Source organism: Clarias gariepinus, chromosome 27 (genome assembly GCF_024256425.1).
Source record: "Clarias gariepinus isolate MV-2021 ecotype Netherlands chromosome 27, CGAR_prim_01v2, whole genome shotgun sequence".
Taxonomy (NCBI): domain Eukaryota; kingdom Metazoa; phylum Chordata; class Actinopteri; order Siluriformes; family Clariidae; genus Clarias; species Clarias gariepinus.
The window spans coordinates 11758076-11778240 of NC_071126.1; the positions used below are offsets into that span (position 1 = coordinate 11758076).

General features: G+C 36.9%; 1 protein-coding gene across 2 annotated transcripts in view; it reads left to right on the plus strand.

Moving 5' to 3' along the window:
• Nucleotides 1-20165, plus strand: part of otofa (otoferlin a) — a 72797-nt gene that overhangs the window by 15184 nt on the left and 37448 nt on the right. For both annotated transcript variants that reach the window (XM_053489212.1, XM_053489213.1), the window contains exons 3-5: nucleotides 1632-1720; nucleotides 10309-10408; nucleotides 16956-17152. In XM_053489212.1, coding sequence (XP_053345187.1) covers nucleotides 1632-1720; nucleotides 10309-10408; nucleotides 16956-17152 — 386 coding nt within the window. The remainder of the gene's footprint in view (nucleotides 1-1631; nucleotides 1721-10308; nucleotides 10409-16955; nucleotides 17153-20165) is intronic.

Genomic DNA, 20165 nt, shown 5'->3' on the forward strand with positions numbered 1-20165 from the left:
TTTGGATGATGTATTTATTTAGCAGATTTGTTTCTGTTTCTTTGACTATGTACAAATTATTCATAACTGTATGCTAACAAAATATCCATCAATATGCGATAATTTACTCTCTAATGGAGACGTTTTGGTGTCTTGCAAATATACACAGACACACCCTGGAGTCTTCCTCAGTAATAAGAAAACGTATGGCAAAGATAATAATCTGATAATATGATTGGTTGGTTCATTTTAGCAATGGTCCCTAGTTGGACTACAGAGAGAGAGCTTGTTAACAGAGCTCATCTCGAAACCCTTTAATACCAACACGGGGAAAAAAGTTAAAAGGCGGAGAGCATGCAATTTTCTCATATTTGTCTATGCACACACACACATATACACTAGAGACGTATTGTGTAAGGTGGTTCAAAAAGTAATCGAAAGCTATAATTTTACAATAGGTTGACCTTAACAGTCAACTACTTCTGCAGCACAGTGATTTATTCTTTAGCACTGCTGTCTGTCACCTCCAGGACTGGGAATCGAATCCCACCTCTGCTCTATGTTTGTGAAGTTTCCGGGTCTTTCTGTGCTTGATGGGTTTCCTCCGAGGGCTGCTTGGTGTTTCCAAATAGCCCAGAGAGTGTAAGTGTGTGTGTATGCAGCTAGATTGCATACACACACTTACAGATTGCAAGAAGGGTTGGGTCCTTAGCAATTTAAATTCCCCTACAGCAGTGACTGTTGCTGTGAATTTATAGGTCATTGCAGCCAAAACATACAGTCAAGTCTTTAAATTTCCGACCTTACCTGCTTCTACCAAAAGCTTCTGGAGGCATCTAATAGCAGAACATATAACCCGAATTAATCCAAAGTTGGGACGTCTTTAAAATTTTAATAAAATGAAAGACTTTAAAATCACATGAGCCAATATTTTATTCACAATAGAACATTTTAAATTTGATGCCTGCTCCAGGTCTAAAATAGTTAGGACTGGATGATGTTTACCATGGTGTACAGTAGCATCTCCTTATCTTTGCAAAACAGTTTGAAGATGTCAGGGCATTGAGGTTATGAGTTTCTAGAGTTTTGCTGGTGGAATTTGATCTCATTCTTGCCTGAAATAACGGTTTCCAGCTTTTTCGGAATTCGAGTTGTATTCCTCTATCCCAGGGGTTTATCAACTCCAGTCCTGGAGGACCACTGCCCTTTACATTTAAGTGCTTTCTCTGCTTCCAGCACACATAGTTCAACAAGTCAACTAATTAGCAGCCTTTCTTAATTGAAGTTTGTGGCAGCATTTAAAAAACACATGGAAAAATATGTAGAGCAGTGGTTCTGTCCAGTGGTACCATAGTGCTCTTGCTTATTTGAAAATAGGTGTTAAGAAATTTAGGCCTTCTGTTCATTCATTCATTCATTCATTCTTTCATTCATTGATCAGTCTGATTCACCTATCTATCAGTAACTGCTTTATATTGGTCAGGGAAGTAGTATCCCAGGAACACTGCGTTTAAGGCAGAGATATTCCCTTTATTTCTGCCAGTCCATGGCAGTGCAGTACAAACACATACACACACACATACTGTACAGGTGGGTGGAAACCTACCCTGAAGAAATGTCATTTATTTTATTGTTGTTTTTTTTTTTTCCAGGCATTTCGATGGCCAATCGCCAGTAAAGTGGACAGTAATGAGATGTTGGAGATCAATATATACAACTACAGCAAAGTCTTCACTAACAGGTGTGTAAATCTAAGTGAAATAAAGCGCAGAATTATTTAAACAGATATATTCAGTGTTAAAGATTTTATCTGTATAAAGACATATAAAGATACCGATGCTTTCAGCAACGTAATTACTGAGATAAATCTAAGCTTTAGTTAAAGTGAAGAAGGGAATTCGATAAAGAGAATCATTATCAAAGATTTGTTTCTAACCCATGTGTCACACTTGTTTGCAATGCATTCGTAGTCCCGGAGTAATTTCAGAGGGTACTGTGGTTCTTACCGCAAAATGAAGAAAAGATTGTGTGTGTGTGTTTTGTATACATTAATGATTTGATAAACATTTTAAATGACAAAAACATGCCGGTGTGACACAATTAGAATAAATTGATTTATTACAGAACCATGCAGAACATTTTTTCCATACAAGTTTGAATGATCATGTAAGCGTTTACGACAGTCCTTGGTTTTATAGTCTAATTATTTTGCACCCATTAAAAAGTAAATATTTGCAGCAGCGGCCAATAAACCTGGTGGTATTCTCTGCGTATCATCTCTGTATCCTGAGTTGTAACCTACTTGTTTTTAGGCCAGAAAAATAAGGGAAGGTTGCATTACGAAGCGAAGGTCAGATCATGCATGCTTTTTTGTTTGCTTTTGGAAAGCTTAGACTAGAGGTGTGAATTGGGACAGGGAAAACGCAGTAGCTGTGAGAGATGGAGGATTTAATTTTCATGCAGGTGCAAGCGAGTTGTCTGGCATGTGGCTCCAATAAAGGCCATGTCCATTAACATACTGTATGTGCAGTTATCCTAATGAACCTAATTATATTGGAGTATAATCAAGTCTGGCTCTAAATTTAAAGCATAGTTTATGGTCCAGAAATGAGCTGCCTTATTTCTGCAACATTGCATTAAAGACAACTCCTATGCCTATGCATATGTCATTTTTAAGGCAGTACAAGTATGGGGTCAGATAGGGAGAAGGTAGGGTTTTTATTTCGGCAAATCGTTTAAAATGCTTTAGTAGTGTTTGTTTGTTCAGTATATTCTACTGCCCTAGCGAGTGGATTTATCCTTAATCTATTTCCTGCAGTTTTCACTTTCATGCATCACAAGCTTTTTTTTATTTCTATATTTATTTATTTTGCGAGGCAGGGGATGGTTATTACTTTTAGGCTCTTATCATTTAGCCACAGCATCTGTGACTGCCTGCTGAATCCTGTGTCCTGACAAGGTGTGACACATCGATGAAATGCAGTTGAGATTTGGCGTGTGTGAGATTTGTGCATGTGTGTGTGTATGAGAGACAGACACAGACAGACACACAGATAGAGAAAGACAGAGAAAGAGAGAGAGAGAGAGCGTGCTATCTTGTTTCTGACCCCCTGCTGGGATGAGTTACTGTCAGAGCAATGAGCAGGATGTTTATAGATTTTCTGCCTCTTTTACCTCAGTGTGGAGTTGATGTTCATTAGAAATATCTGCTTAAGTCGCATTGCTCTTTAAAGCCAAGGCAGTGATGAACTACATACATAATGTGGCTTAAGTACAAACTTCAGCCTCTTTAAATAAACACACAGCTTCCCTGTCTAATGAATTATTCACACCTTTTGTGTGTCTTATCTGCGAACACAAAGCAGCTCTGTTTTTACTTTAGTGTGGTAGAGGATGCTGCATGTCCAGGGCACAAGGGTGACATCATTTCAATTCTTCATTTAGAAAACAGTAATAAAAACCTCCCTAAATAATCTCCATGCTATTGAGGTATAATCCATTCCCCTAACTCATTAGCTATCTAGTTGTAGCTCAACATGTGCTGTAGCATTGTTTATGTTTTATTTTTAATAGCCGACTTATTTAAGATAATTTATTTATTTATATGTAGTATATATCAAAGATGAATTAGTGGCCTAGTGGCATTTAAATTAGAATGTTAGTAAGTATTAAGTAAATATATTATTACAGTGGAACCTCAGATTACGAGTAACGCGGTTTGAGAGTGTTCCGCATGACGAGCAAAGATTTTTAATAAATTTTTACTTGAAAAACGAACAAGTCTTGGTTTACGAGTACCGAGTATCATGTATCACATGCATGCGCTTCTTGTTTTGACACCGAGCGTCATGTGATCACAACTGAACCAACGGTTTTTCTCTCTGTTGCGCTGCGGAATTGTGGGTAATCGCCTCCCCTGCTGGGTCTTAGTGCTCATCTTTTACTGGTATAATCAACATCCGTGCACGCGTGTACTGTTTACTACAGTATACCACTGTGACCAAGTGTGTGTGTATGAAACATATTTTTTATTTTGTGTCTGTATGTGTGTGTGTACAGTGTGCGTGTAAAGCAAAAGAAAGTCTCATTAGAGAGGTTAAAAATCCATTTTCACTTTCCCTGTCTGAATCAGTCTGCACTTTGTCATTAGACACCATGCCCCTTCACATACACACATACACACACACACAAATACACACACACACACACCTTCTCTCGTCTTCACGCACACACCGCTCCTCCCCTCCTCCCCTCGCTTTCACACACACACACACACACACAGACACACACAGACACACTCTTTCTCTCTCTCTAATGGAAACACTGCTTTGTCACAATTCTTTTCAAAGGTAATGTACAGGTTAATTTCTTTTATTTTTACTTAATTTTTACAGCAGTGATTCCGTTAGTATGAGCTCACAAGAGTGTCATTAACAATGTTACTCGTAAATTTTTCCAATAAAACAGCCTCTTACTTTAGCTTTGCACACATATACAAACACACACACACACACACACACACACACACACACACACACACACACACACACATACAGCGCCTGCGCGCATAATTGGAAACACTTATCTGTCGGGATTTATTTTTTACTTTTTTAAAAGGTAAAGTGCATATTCATTTTTTTTTTTTTTTACTTTATATTTTGTATTAATTATTTTTATGTATTTATTTTTTGGGGCTGTGGAATAAATGATTTTGATTAATTATTAAAACATTATTAAACTATTATTAAAATAGTTTTGATTATTTCTTATGGGAAAATTTGGATATTATTATATTAATGTACAGTTTTTATATATTACTATATTTATATTATTGTATTTAATTTAATATATAAATATACTGTATGATATTACTATTTTTCGTTATTATGGGAGATAAATTTTCATGAATATAATAAAAATTATTTTATATATTTTTAATTATTACAGGTTACAGGTATTTACATGTATTATATACTGCATACTAAACGAACCCCGAAGGTACTGAGATGACTACATTGTTTTTTCAAAAAAAAAAAAAAAGAGATTCTTTCTTGGTAAATACCATTATGTTACACAAACACTAAAATATCACTGTCAAAAGTTGACCTAACCACCACATTACATGGCACTGCAGCTCAGTTTCATAATAATAATAATAATAATAATAATAATAATAATCATAACTATTATTATTGTTGTTGTTGTCATCTTAACATTAATTCCCTAACAAACAAAACTTCATTAGACACATTGTGACCATTGTAAATACTTCAGAAACGGCCAGGTGGTGGCGCTGTGGTTGTCTCCTCACTTTCAGAGCAGTCACTGTGAACAAAGAAGAGTGGCGCTGAACCGTAAAGCACATCAGACTCCTGATCCTCTCTCTGGAGCAAAATGTCAGAGTAGAGTAGTAGGAAAGACGAGTGGAGGTTGTGATGCAAACACAGTCTGTCAATAATTTAAGAGGCGTTTAATCAAGACCAACCTCATGCCCTGGGACTTCTTCAACATTCATTTGGCTCTCTGGTTCTTCATGTATATCAAAGTCCAGTATTGATTCCAGATTCTATATATAGTTCCCTCTGAAAGTACTAGAACATTTACCTTCTTCAGATCAGACTGAAGAGAGAACCCCAACCCAATTAACAACAACTAAAATACAATCCAACCGAGTTGGGACCGGCAATGCATGCAGTGGCTGAACTGTGAGGTACAGTATAAGGTTAAGGTCTTGCTCCTGAGCCACCACTGCCCCAAACCTGGAAAACCATTTTATAAGAATATGAAAGTTTGGTGATCACCTGCTTTGATGTCATTTTGCAAGACAATGTTACATTTTGTTCACCAAAAATTGTCATACACTTTCCAAGAAACAAACAATTTCTCAATACTTTATTATAGTGCTAAGAAATGCATGTAAAAATTATATAAAGTTAAAATTGTATAAAAAGACGAAGATCTTGTGGAATGTAATGTGCTCTTATAGAAATATAGTGCCGCAAAACCAGACATACAGTACTGTGCGCAAGTCTTGACCTACTGTACCATTCATTTATTTTGCTTTTTAAAGAGCCAGATTTTGCTTCGTGTATTTCTAATGTAGCCTTAAGGAAAAGTTTCCTTCAGAGGTGCCATGTTCTCAGTTTTAATTATCAGATAATGAAAACTGTAATTCTAAATTTCCTCATATTCATCTTTTATTTACACATTCATTTGTCATGGTTATAATTTGTTTTGCACTTGCATTACCACTTTTAACAAAGCACTGCGGACACAGATCAGATGTCTGAACAAACATCAGATCTGAACCTGAACCACAGAATAAACTCACACTTCTCTGTTTATTTATCTGATACTGAACTGACTGCACTGTATTTCATGTTTATCTTATATTTTTAACTGTTTTATTTTGATTTTAAAACAAATTTTAAATAGTTTTTAAAGTTTCATTGAAAACTGTTTTTATTTTTATTTTAAATCAAAGTTTTATTGCTATTTTCTTCTATTTCATTTTATAATTATTTTCTTCTCTTTTATGTAAAGCACTTTATATAATTATCATTATGTATGAAATGCGCTATACGAATAAACTTGCCTTGCATTGTCTTGCCTATATTTAAACCTTATTTTTAGTGTAGACCTTTATAAAAGTAAGGCCGATCACTTCATTAATGCAAACAGAGAAGATTACGTTATTTTCTTAATTAACTGCCTTGAAATAAATAATTCAAATATAGGAAAAGGGGGTTAAATTCCTGAAAGGACCAATGAATCATGGACTTTTTTGTTATGAAGTTTTATTGCTTGGAGCCTCGTCCTCTTAAATACAATACGAGAAACCGGGTCGAACTATAGCTGTTTTTTCAGACCTTGGTTGTTTCTGCGGTAGAGTTCAGTGATCGCTTTGATCTGCCAAAATATTATTCAGACAGTAGGCCAACAGCTGACTATACAAGTCTAGGCTGTCAAGCAACTTGAGTCAATCTCTTCAGCAGCAAGAACAAAATTATGAAGATTAAATAAAAAAAATGAAAATAAATGTTTTACTGCAAAGTGCTTAAAGATTTAAAAATTGGCTGTTTATGTAACAACCTCAGCAGCGACCTCATTTCCTCTCTTGTTTGTTCCAACCACTCAGCATTCAGCATCGGCAGTATAATAATCACCAGCCTGATCATCTGATATCATCTGCACCTGTTTCTCACTGGACTTCTCATGCCTTCCTTAAGATGTTTTTTTATGCTTGAATGATTCATAGGTCTCGCTGTGAGGCTTAACAAACAAACAAAAAAAAACTCAGGTACAGGGACTGGATTAAAAAATGAGAGCCAAATTCCTGCCAAAACCGAAAGCCAAAATAGTCCTCTGGGAAGTCTGAAGAGAACTATTCCTTAAGGCTATATTAGAAATACAAGAAGCAAAAGCGGACTCTTTGGAAGCAAAATATGAAGAAATGAAGGGTAGGTCAAGACTTGCCTACAGTACTGTATGTTTTGTTTTGCAGCACGAGCTGTGTCTGAGATCTTTGTCTTTTTTTATATATATTTTAACTTAATATAATTTGAACTTTTTTCACATGCATTTCTCAGCACTATAATAAAGTTTGTTTCTTGAAAAGTGTATGACTCCTCCATTTTGCACTTTATGACAAAACGTACTGCATCTTGAAAATTAATGAGGGTGTTGATCAACCTTTGTTTACTGTATAAATCCCTCTGTTCCAGCACATGTGGGTTTATGCCAGCTTGCGGATGCAGTGAAACCAGCCAAAACTGTCACCTGGAAACTGAGGCCAGCATGTATTTTGATCAGTCATCTTCCTATGAAACATATGTTCTCAGTCAAGCATGGAATAAACTGATCAGACACAGAACAATGGCTGTAAATTCCCCCTCAAACAAACAAAACAAAGCCATGTCCTGAAAAGAGAGGCTGAATTAAATTATAAAGCAGATGAAAGTCAATTGTTTGTTGCATGGGCGATCAATAATGCATAGATGCTCTTTTGAAAAGCACATGAGTAGTCAGAACCTGATCCCAGATCAGTGAATTATTCACCTGTGCGCCGGTTTGTACACTGCAATTCATTCTAGAGTTTATGGCAAAGTCGTCGATTTAGAGTGTAAGGACACACACAGTCATGCATGTTTGTGTGTGTGTGTTTTTTTTTTTTTTAGCTTAATCATTCAAAGAAAGAATTAACCTTTGGGAAAAGTTTGCATCACAACAATAGACAACAATGATTTATTATGTAAGATAATCAGAGTTAACGTTAGTAAAAATTAACAATAAAACGGGTTCTAAATTGGATAGGAGGGGCAATTAGAAGCCGAAAGTATTTACAGTGTAACCACAACACATACTCTGTGTGTGTGTGTGTGTGTGTGTTTAGATTGCAACAAAACAATCATGCTGACCTAGTTTTAAAGGGTTTGTATCACATTTTATGGTGTGAGAGAAAAGGCATCAATTATTCAGTGTATAATTTTCATTAAACAAAGAGAGGGTTGCATTCCGTCTCATTCACTACAAAGGCATGTAGTTGAGTATTTAAATCTTTCAGGACTGAAATAAGCAACTCGTGAAATCGCACTGCATTATTTCAACAGATGATTGATACACATCATCAGTATCAATCAAAATCATTGTATATTATAAGCAATATCCCTCAATTATGAGAGGGAGTGCTGTGGTACTGAATATCATCATGGCTGTGATGCAGTTGTAGGCATCACAAAATGAGGTTATAGTTCCACAAACATCATTTAGCTAGTTACTTTGCACTTACAAAACGTATTCTTCTGCGACGCGTGGGACTAATTACAGCTGTTTTTAACTGGTTTTGAATGTGGGTTTTGGCAGGCAGCTGCTCTGTCCTCTTTCTAGTATTGACGACTGAGAGTTAATGTATTTAATGATTGTTAAAACACCTGTGACATACAGTATAGTTAAACTTCCCAGTACCTTATGTTCTATTATCACCACTTGTGGAAGGACTCTTGTCTAAGCAGATTATTCGGTTGGAACTAACTGTTATCTAATGTGTTTTTGAAATATCACCCAATCCTCATACCCCTGTAATAAAACATGATTGTGCGCTTGTGTTGCTCTCATACAGATGCGGAGGTTGATTACCTGTAAGCAGAGGTGGGTAGAGTAGCCAAAAAATGTACTCAAGTAAGAGTAGCTGTACTTCAAAATAGTATTACTTAAGCAAAAGTAAAAAGTAGTAAGAGTAAAAAGATACTGAAGTACTGAGGACTGTTTCATTCGCAATGTCAATAAAAATAACAATAATAAAAATAATAATAATTTATTATATATATATATATTATATATATACTGTATATACAGTAAAATATAATTACACGCAAACAGTACACAGTATATAGGATAATTATAATAGTTATATATGCCAACATTGAAACATTCAATGAAAGAGCTAAACTTTCCTCAGGTTAGAAGTCGAGTTTTTATTTGCTGAAGTGTGTGTCTGTTTCGGCAGATAGAGAAGACACCGCGGTATGAAGCTATTGTTTTGCAAGCAAAACATGCTTTGTATATGATGCCAAAAATGCTGGCTGAAGATTTTTCCCCCTATGCCGTTTGACCACATGTGGTTATTGTTATTGTGACTGATTGGTCAAACGAAGTCATGTGATTATTGTTGCTGCGTCTGCTTGGTGAAACAGTCAGGTGATAGATCTACCGGCTGGATGTGTAGAATAAACTCTGGTGGCTGAGAAGTGCAAAACAAAATAACGAAACCGAAAACAATAACAAATTCAAAAACTAAATAACAACACCAAAAACAAAATAACATAACCAAAAATAAAACAACAAAACCAAAAACAATATAACAAATCAGAAAACACAACAATGTCTCATCCAGTCAGCGATAAGAATTTAATTTGCGACTATACCTACCCTTTCCGGTTTGAGTGAATTGTTGTTGTGTTTTTTCATTTTTTTTTTGTTTCTGGATATGTTGTTGTGTTTTCTGATTTGTTATATTGTATTCGGTTTTGTTATTTTGTTTTGCACTTCTCAGCCACCGCAATAAACGGTTAGAAACGTAACAAGCCGAGTGTAGCTGAATATAGCGGAGAAAGAGTAGCATTTCTTCTTCAGAAATCTACTCGAGTAAAAGTAAAAAAGTATGGTGCAGTAAAATTACTCATAGAAGTTTTTTTTTTTTCTCCAAAAAGTAAATGTAACTTGTTACTACCCATCTCTGCCTGTAAATAACTCTTTTATTGGAATGATTTCTTTGTATGAATGATTTCTTTGTATGAGTCTTAATTATTTTACTTTATGTTTTGGTCACAGATTGATCGGCACCTTTCGTATGGTCCTACAGAAAGTGGTGGAAGAAGGCCATTTGGAGGTGTCTGACACACTTACTGATGACAACAACACATCGGTTCTGGTGAGAATTAGACTGGAATGAGGTGATGGATATATGTGTGCGTGTGTGTGTGTGCGCTCGCGTACGTGTGTGTGTGTGTACAGTATGTGTGTGTGTGTGTAGAGGACATTATATGGCTTTGCTGTATGATGTACTGTACTGTACTGCACTAGACCTTCTCCTTCTGTTTATCCTGAGACACTTGTGATTGCTTCACCGAACCCACATAGTCAAGTTTTGTTTACCATTGAAACAAAAGCTCATCGTCATGACAACATATGCTTTTAAAAACTAGTTTAGACTTCTTCCTTTTTATTCATTACTCTCTCTCAAAAGCAGCTTATCTGTCCCTGACACATGGAGAATGATTTACCGTGGGATTTCCGTCATCATCTGTCTGTGCCAGGGTTATAAATTAGAAAGCCTTATGGAGATGGTGCAGGCCTGGAGCGGGTTTATTAGTCTTTGCTTTTCTTAAGCTTCTATTGACTTTGACTGAACCGCCTGACATTATTGCATCCTGCTCCTGCTGATGAGAATAAATTCAACAGGGAGAGAAATTACTGACTAAACACTTTATCACGTTTCACTTTTATAAACTAAATGAGGCATTGTCTTCCCAACATTATTAATTCAGCTGTCTAATATATTAAGATGTTTACAGAAAGGTGTTTAGGATGTGTCAAATAAAATATAAACTTTACCAGGATTTACGTTAGGAACAATGTACAGTATTAGAACATAAATGGGCTTCTTACTGAAATAATAAAAAGATTGAATGACTGCAGTCATTCACAGCCTTGTATTTGGCTCTACACTTACCATCTATTTCCATTGCTTTTTTCACAAGTGGAGGTACAGTATCTGTACCCTTCTACTGAACTCTCCTCCTTTAACTGGGCTTGAGACATAACTCACACTTTTACAAGCTATGGACAGTTTGGAACTGCCAATTAGCTTACCCTGTACGTTTTTGGACTGTGGGAGGAAACTGGAGCACGCAGAGGAAACTCACCTAACACATGCAAACTCCACACACACGGACCTGACGCCTGCGGCGGGACTCGGACCCGTAATCCTGGAGGAGCGAGGCCCCGGTGCTGTACCAGCATGCTGACTTCCTGATATATCATATATAATTAAACAAGCCGAACTGATCAGCCAGTCATGGTGCAGCAGTACAGTTCAAATAATCAGGAACATGACAATGGCATGTCGTTAGGTATCTCAGAAACTGCTGAAAGAATCTCCTGGGACTGTCACACACAACAGTCACTTGTGTTTGTACAGAATAGTGCACAAAACGCAACAAAAATAACAAATCCAGTTTCCAGAAGCAGTTCTGCAGCAGAAATGCCTAGTTGATGAGAGAGGTTACAGAAACCGGTCAGTTTAGGACAGAAAAAGACATAAGTATACAGTTTTGATGAGTGTCGACTCAGCAGAGCCTGGGGCTGACAAGCTGACAAGAATGAAATGTGATGTGCTTTTGCGACGCATCTGCCTCAGGAATGGTTGCCAATTATTTTCTGCTCACCATGTGTGTAAGGAATGGTTGTTTGAGTTAGTACAGCCGTCCTGTTAGCGTGAGCCTGTCTGGCCATTCTCGTCTTTTGTTTCCTTCTGCAGACCTACCACTTACTTAACCTCTGTATACTGTTCTGCATTAAAATCCCAGAAGATCAGCAATTTCTTGATAAACCCTAAGGCTATCTGGCGCAATGGTCAAAGTCACAGAGATCACATTCTTTCCCATGTGAACGTCAACTGAAGCTCATCATCTGCATCTGCATGATTGTATGCAATGCACCAATTTGCTTATTATTGTTTCTTTGATTGTATGAATAAGCAGATGTTCCTGTTAGTTTTCCCATTTAAATGTTTGAGCTCATTGCTTTGAGATCATCTTTTGAGGTTGGTCCAAAACATAGGCCAGATAAAGGTTGTGCAAGTAAAAATGTGAAAGTTCGTGTGAAGTGCAAATTTGCTGATACCGCGAAATTCCTTCTTTAGTACTGCTGAAGAAATGTGTTTTTTATATTTTAATGAATGGTTCGGGATCTAAGAGGAGTAACTCTTCACTCATGTATTAATGCTGGTTAAAATAAAAGAGCATGGTGTAAATTGCCCTTCGTTAACAGATACTGAGTAATGTACTGTATAATGTTCTTATTTGTTAAGGATGAAATAAATTGTAACATTTCATTACTATTTAGGCAAGATTGAACAAGATCATTTGATTTCATGTGGTATGTCATGTCTTGAACATATAAGCAACAGGAGAGGATTTTAAGAGTTAATTCATTTAGATTTTTAATTTCAAGTGGTCTTATCTCTGTTTCTGCCATAAGAGGGGAAGTCTGGAGAGGCAGCATTATTTTATGACTTTGCAAGAGGCAAACCCAAAAGAATTACCTTATTTCCACCCTAACTCACACGGCTGCTCCCATACTGTACCTACACGCTATACTGTATCTTTTTCCTTTTATACCCTTTTAAATTGCATATGCTGTATGATGTATATATTTTACGTATAATGTAAAATGCATTAATGTATACTATTTATAAAATATACGGAATGTGCATTCTTTCCTTTTGTTTTTAGGCTACGGAGAGTCGTTTAAGCATTTCACTGCAGATCATTTCGAGTATGGTTATGTATGTGACAAATAAAATTTAAATCTGAATTTGAATAACAATAAGTCCGTGCTAACCAGTTACATACTGTAGATTTGTTCTGGAACAGGCAAATTACAACTTAAAATATCTCTCTATTTCTTTTTAGCAATAAACATCATACCAGCATTTAGGTAGCAAATTGCGTGACATTCTTCATGGCTGTGTGAAAACCCTGCGGGGACACTCAATCACTCAATAGAGCCGGAGTTTAAAGACAAGAGCTGTGGTAAACACTCAGTCATGATGTCAGGCAAGATCTCTGGTTCCCCATGAGTCAGTCTCTGGAGAGGTAGATTACAGAGCACAGGTTAAACGCTTTCTTGTTCCTCCACTCAAGAGTATGTAAACATATGCGGAGAATGTAACTGATGCCAGCATGTCAATGCCAGTTTGGCCATCCTAGCAGGACAGATTTAGACACCTGGCATGTGCCAAAATGATACTTTAGACTACTTTCGACAAGTAGTGAATGCTACGTATGATGATTTGATTTTAAAGTTGGCATATACGTTCCAAAACCTGTGACACACACACACACACACACACACACACACACACACGCAGTTCCCTTACTTTTCTTTTTATGCATTTGTTTCATTTTCACTCATGTGGTGTTGTACTAAATATCAGCACAGCTGTTATTCAGTATAACAGGATGACTTCGACTGTGATGTAGCTTTTATACAATAGTTATACAAACATGATTTATTATCAATATATTATGAGTTGTTTCTTTATCTAATCTTATCTTTATCTTTTTCTCCTCCATCACATATCCTTCTGCAACTGGCAGAACTAGGTAGACTGGTAGAGCTAGCAACTGATAGTTAGGGACCGACAATTGGTGTAATTAAATGGGGTGAAAATATTTTAAAATTCTTACTCGGTACTATGTATCCAAAGGGTGAGGAGAATACACCATGGAGTTTTGAGAACACCCCTGAGATTTACTTTATATTTCCACTTATTCTGCTTTAGACTAACTCCCAGGGTTCCGGGACTGAATCCCAATTAGTGTCACATGGGATGCTCTTGTACTATGTACTATAGGTTGGACAATCCCAATTGCACCAAGTAGTGCTCTTGATCAGCGGATGGAGAGAAATTTGGGATTCAGCCTTGCGCTTTGTGGCTCGTGTTAATTTCGAAGAGAATTATTAAGGAGACAAGTGCTGTTTAAGGTAACAACGTTTTCAGATCAGTTTCCTTGCTGAAAGGATTTTCTTGATTGGTTTTAGATGTGGGTTTTGGCAGGCAGCTGCTCTACCCTCTTTCCAGTATGGCATTTCATACTGACCTACATTCACCCATGCTGGTGACTGACAGTTAGTGTAAATAACAATTGTTAGAAAACCTGAGATGCAGAATGATGCATATACACTCACCTAAAGTATTATTAGGAACACCATACTAATACGGTGTTTGACCCCCTTTCGCCTTCAGAACTGCCTTAATTCTACGTGGCATTGATTTAACAAGGTGCTGAAAGCATTCTTTAGAAATGTTGGCCCATATTGATAGAAAGATGCTCTGTTGGGTTGAGATCTGGTGACTTTGGGGGCCATTTTATTACAGTAAACTCATTGTCATGTTCAAGAAACTAATTTGAAATTATTCGAGCTTTGTGACATAGTGCATTATCCTGCTGGATGTAGCCATCAGAGGATGGGTACATGGTGGTCATAAAGGGATGGACATGGTCAGACACAATGCTCGGGTAGCCCATGGCATTTAAACAATGCCCAATTGGCACTAAGGGGCCTAAAGTGTGCCAAGAAAACATCCCCCAAACTATTACACCACCACCACCAGCCTGCACAGTGGTAACAAGGCATGATGGATCCATGTTCTCATTCTGTTTACGCCAAATTCTGAAAAGAAATCGAGACTCATCAGACCAGGCAACATTTTTCCAGTCTTCAACGGTCCAATTTTGGTGAGCTCGTGCAAATTGTAGCCTCTTTTTCCTATTTGTGGTGGAGATGAGTGGTACCCGGTGGGGTCTTCTGCTGTTGTAGCCTCAAGGTTGTGCTCTGGTTAAGATGATGTTTTTCAGATGTCATAACATTGTCTGACATTTACTTTAAAAGAGATTTTCAACAACATAAACAAAAGGTCTTTGTGATTATACCCACCTTTCCTCTGAGAATATATGTAATAGGGAGTAGCAAAGCTTCATGAGAATAGGCGCACTATAGTAAATACAACAGATGGAGACGATCACTTATTCTGCACAGGACAAGCTTCACTGGGTGACGTATGTAATAACTTTTTCATGCATCTCTACTGTATGTCTGAATGGTAATACACTACCGTTCAAAAGTTTGTGGTCACTTTATAACTCCATGATGGTTCCTGATTTTTATTTCTTTCTACATTGTAAAGGAATGCTAAAGGCGTCCAAAAAATGCATTTATCTCCTTTAAACAGTTAATGGTGAGATGTATCTGCTACTTATGCTCTGTAAAGACTTTATAACGCCTCTAATCTGAGGTGCTGTTAATTGGTCATTTTTCAGGCTGATAACTCTAAATGAACTTCTCGTCTGTGGCAGAGGTAGGTTTTGGTCTCGCCCTCCTGGGATGGTCTTTATGAGAGCCAGTTTCATTATGGTGCTTGATGGATTTTTCAAATGCACTAGACAATACTGTTCTTGCAAGAACTATAACAGAAAGGCTGACCTCTGTGTCTTAAAATAACAACTAACTCTTGTTTTTCTTGTTGTTACGTCATTACCTAATCCCACATGTGTTATTTTATAGTTTTGAAATCCCCAGTATTGTTGTAGAATGCAGAAAATAAATCACTAAACAAAAAAAAAGAAATTTGCAAGTGTTCTAAAACTTTTGAACGGTAGTGTAGGTAATTAGGTGATGTAGGATGGAGAATGAGTTTCTATAAGTTTTTTTTTTTAATAGACCTGCGTGACTGTGCCAGATGTACCATGGTCATATCTGTAAACTGTGACATCATCATGTTTATGATTTGGCTGCATGTACCATAAGATTATTAAGCAAATTACAGTAATATGGCTTGTACTTTTAACTGTGTAAATGTGTAAAAACTGTGTAAACTGTGTAAAAATGAGTAAATACATGCCATATGAATATATGGTTGCTTTATACCTGGTTATATGGATATAACATAAAGTTTTTCAGAAATTCTTTAGAAGTATCATTTTTTTTCCCAGGAAGTAAATACGTGCATGAGAAAAGTAACATATGTCAAAAATACAAAATAAGTTTTTTTGGCAAGAGGTACTATGTGTTTGCAAAATGACTGAAACACAAAAAGAGGGATAAAATTATTAAATGACCATAACATAGGTCATTCGGTTTGTAATTTTCAAAAAAAGTGAGGAAGGAAAAAGGTCTCACATTGTGATACAGAGACATTAAAAATCACCTGAATGTAATTGCGTTACTTTGAGTCTGCAAGTGTCCTGTATTTAATTCCATATGAATAGGTCTGGCAGCACGGTGGCTTAGTGATTCCTACTGTCGCCTTTGGGTCGGAGTTCAATTCCCACCCGTGCTTGGTGGGTTTCCTATGGGTTCTCCAGTTTTCTCCCACAGTCCTAAGAAATGCAGATTAGGCTAATTGCCTAATTTTTTTAATTGCTATTACCAAATTGCCCATTAAATGTGAATAAACGTGAGCGTGTGTCTCTCCTGGGATAGGCTCCAGGCCACCTGTGACTCTCCATACAGGATAAGTGGTATAGAAGATGATTGAGTGAGTAAGTTAGTGAATAGGGCACATGTAAGACAAATACAAAACAAATGACAATAATGTTGTGTAAGGTTTTTTATAGATAAGAGTGGCATACAGATTAAGAATATCTTTTTATATTATGATGTTAATTTGATTAATTAATCTATCCTTATAGACGAGTATTTCTATAGAGATCAGGTACCAGCCAATGGACGGGAGCATGAGGGTGTGGAGTGATGGGGAATTTCTTGATGTTCCTGACGACCGCGATGCAATGTTCCAGTTTGAGACAGAGAGTCTGCTCTCTGCACAAAGCCAGAGCTCCGGAACATCGCCTGGGCGATCAACCCACAGCCTCCCCACTTTAAGAAAGTGAGTATCTTTAACACTTCAAAATCAACATTTGCTTTTTATATCCTCTTTGATGATGATGATGGTGATGATGGTGATGATGGTGATGACGCTGATGATGCGGATGCTAAATGTCAGAGATGACCAGTGTGGTCTGTTAAGGCAAAAGCATTATTGTCAGTTTGACAAAAAAATGTACGTAACGTAAAAATGTATTACGTAGTCTAAACGTACTGTAAGCTGGACGAACACAATGCATGCAGGTTATAACGAATTATATGCGAATTAAATGTATTCACTGAATTTTTGAAGAATGGTGAAGCAAAGACGAAGGATGTTAACACTCTCTTAGTGCCATTGCAGTTACCATAGAATTAATGGAGTACAGGAACTTGTTCATCATTTAACGTCTGGAATGCATTCCGTGAAATAGGACATTATGCGATTTGGATGTTGTGCAAACACCATAGTTTTTACCTAACAAAGATATGTGGCATACTGTAGAGCAACCTTCTGTTTTACTTTCAAATCATGCATGGAACTATTTTTGAGAGGAAATTAAGCAAAGAGATAAGAGGCTACAACACGGACAGTGTACAGCATATACCTGTACTATAATACAGTACTGTCATCGACTGTTGAAGTGAAATTGACTGGTAGAGGAGGCCGGTGATGTACTGTACAATCAACTTCCAGATTTGTTTTTCTTATGTTCTTTTATAATCTTTGATATTAAAAAGGCTTTGTGTGTAACAAAACCTAAAATTTTTTCTAGTTTTCTAATTTTCTGCCAGTGACTCACTACAAACACACAATCAAAGCATAAATTATGCCATATCTTATCTTAAAACCAGCCAATATATTATTAATACTATATTGTGTCCTTAAGGTATTAACATAGCTACAGTACAGGCTGATTTAACCGATGCGACAAAAACGTAGCAGATGGAGTTATTGCGCGGAAACACATAAAATTATTGATATTAGCAAAACAATTTGTCTTATGGTCCTGTGCAAAATTATTGAGCCACCCCTCATTACTTAATATTAAGCTAAATGGCATTATGTGAGTTGAATTAAAAAGGGCCTAAAGATACAATTTGAATGTTGTTGTTGTTGTTTTTTGTAACCAACAGCAGCAATCTTGTTTCCCTTCTTGTCTGTTTTAAACAATCAGCATTTAGCATCACCAGTATACTAATCATCGGCGTGATTATCCGTCATCGTCTGAACCTATTTCTTACAGTTTCAGTCATTAAGTTAGACGTTATCCTTATGCTTGAATGATTCAGAGGTCACTGTGGGGCTTACAGGGATTGGACTGAAAATCAGAGCCAAAAACTGGCCAAAAACGAGAGACAGAAAAGACCTGAAAGGAAGTCTGGAGAACTATTCCATCAGGACTAGAATAAATTTTACAAGATGATCTGGCTCTTTGGAAGAACAATATAAAGAAACTAAGGGTGGCTCAGGACTTTGGCACAGTACTGTACTGTTTTGGCATTTGTGCTTTTTTGTCACCAGTGTGACTCAATGAAAACATTTGCAAAATATTTTCTACCAGTTTTTAATATTTCTTGCTTTTTTTGAAAAAGCTGTTCATATCATACTGTAATTATTTGTGTCTGTGACATTTAAAAAAGTTTGATGTTAAAAATGTCTGATACTGGATGCATGTAAGTGTGGGCTTATTTTACAAACAAGAAATTCATCACCGTGTGCCTGTGAAAATTTATTTTCCAACAGTAGTCATTTTTTTTGTCTTAGCACTTCTGGTGTCCTCATGGCTTTTTATGGTCTTTAACGTTACGGTCTATATGTAGCACTGTAATGAGAAGAATATAAAAAATGAATATTATGATAGCACAGAGGGATGTTGCATATATTCTATACATTATATTTGCTAGAATAATGAACCAGTAATGCGGTTAAGCTTTTATTGTGCCATTTTAAAAATAAAACATGCAAAGCATGCAGTTTGTTACATTCTACGCAGTGCTTGAAGTAGTAGAAAATCCCTGTCATGGTTTTATTAACATACAGTATGGTGCATATGATTGTTTCAGATGTTGCTGACTAATAGATCCTTCGTGAATAATGTTCAGAGCGTGCTGTTCGTGGGTGTTTTCTCACTGAATAGAGTATAGGATATGGTATTGATTGTCACTAAGCCGACAGACATGCCCATCTATCATCACTTTCATGGAAGTTATAACAATGTTATCCGTGTCTGTTTGTGGATGGTTAATCTGTGCTGGTCCTGAACAATTAATCCTCATGTCTGTTCATATTAGTTCTAATTGACTATTAACCCTTTTGCATTTTTTCCTATTTATTTATTCCCCTTTCATTTGGTAGACAGCAGTATCTAGAGGTCAGTTTATGTCTGGACACTAATGTGTTAATTTTGTCAGCGACTAAAATCAGTTTGGTGTCCCAAGAACAGGAACTGTGTTGAGTTGAGGTGTTCTATGGAAACCACAAACACTCACTCATCTTCTATACCGCTTTATCCTGTATTCAGGGTCGCGGGGGGACCTGGAGCCTATCCCAGGAGGCTAAGGGCACGAGACGGAGTACACCCTGGAGAGGGTGCCAATTCATCTCAGCGCACTCACACATGCACACAATTACACGCTCATTCACACATATGGGCAGTTAGCCTAATCTGCCTGTCTTTGGGAGAAAACTGGAGTACCCGGAGGAAAACACACCAAGTACAGGGAGAACATACAAACTCCATGCACACAGAGACGAAAATCGTGCCTGGTTGGAAATCGAACCCGGACCCTGGAGCTGCAAGGCGCCAATACTAATTTCAATTCTGAAATCATTTTCTATCTTCTGAACTTCTTAACCACTGTCTGTCTTTCATCACTGTTATAGGCTGTTAATTGTTCCTTTTTTTAATGCAGAGCATTTTTTCCTCTCTTGTCTCTTCTATCTCTTCCTACTGACCACTTTTACTGTTTTATCTCTGCCGCCCAGTAATGTTCTCTTTCATTCTGTATCTCCTCTTAGCAGCCACAGCAAA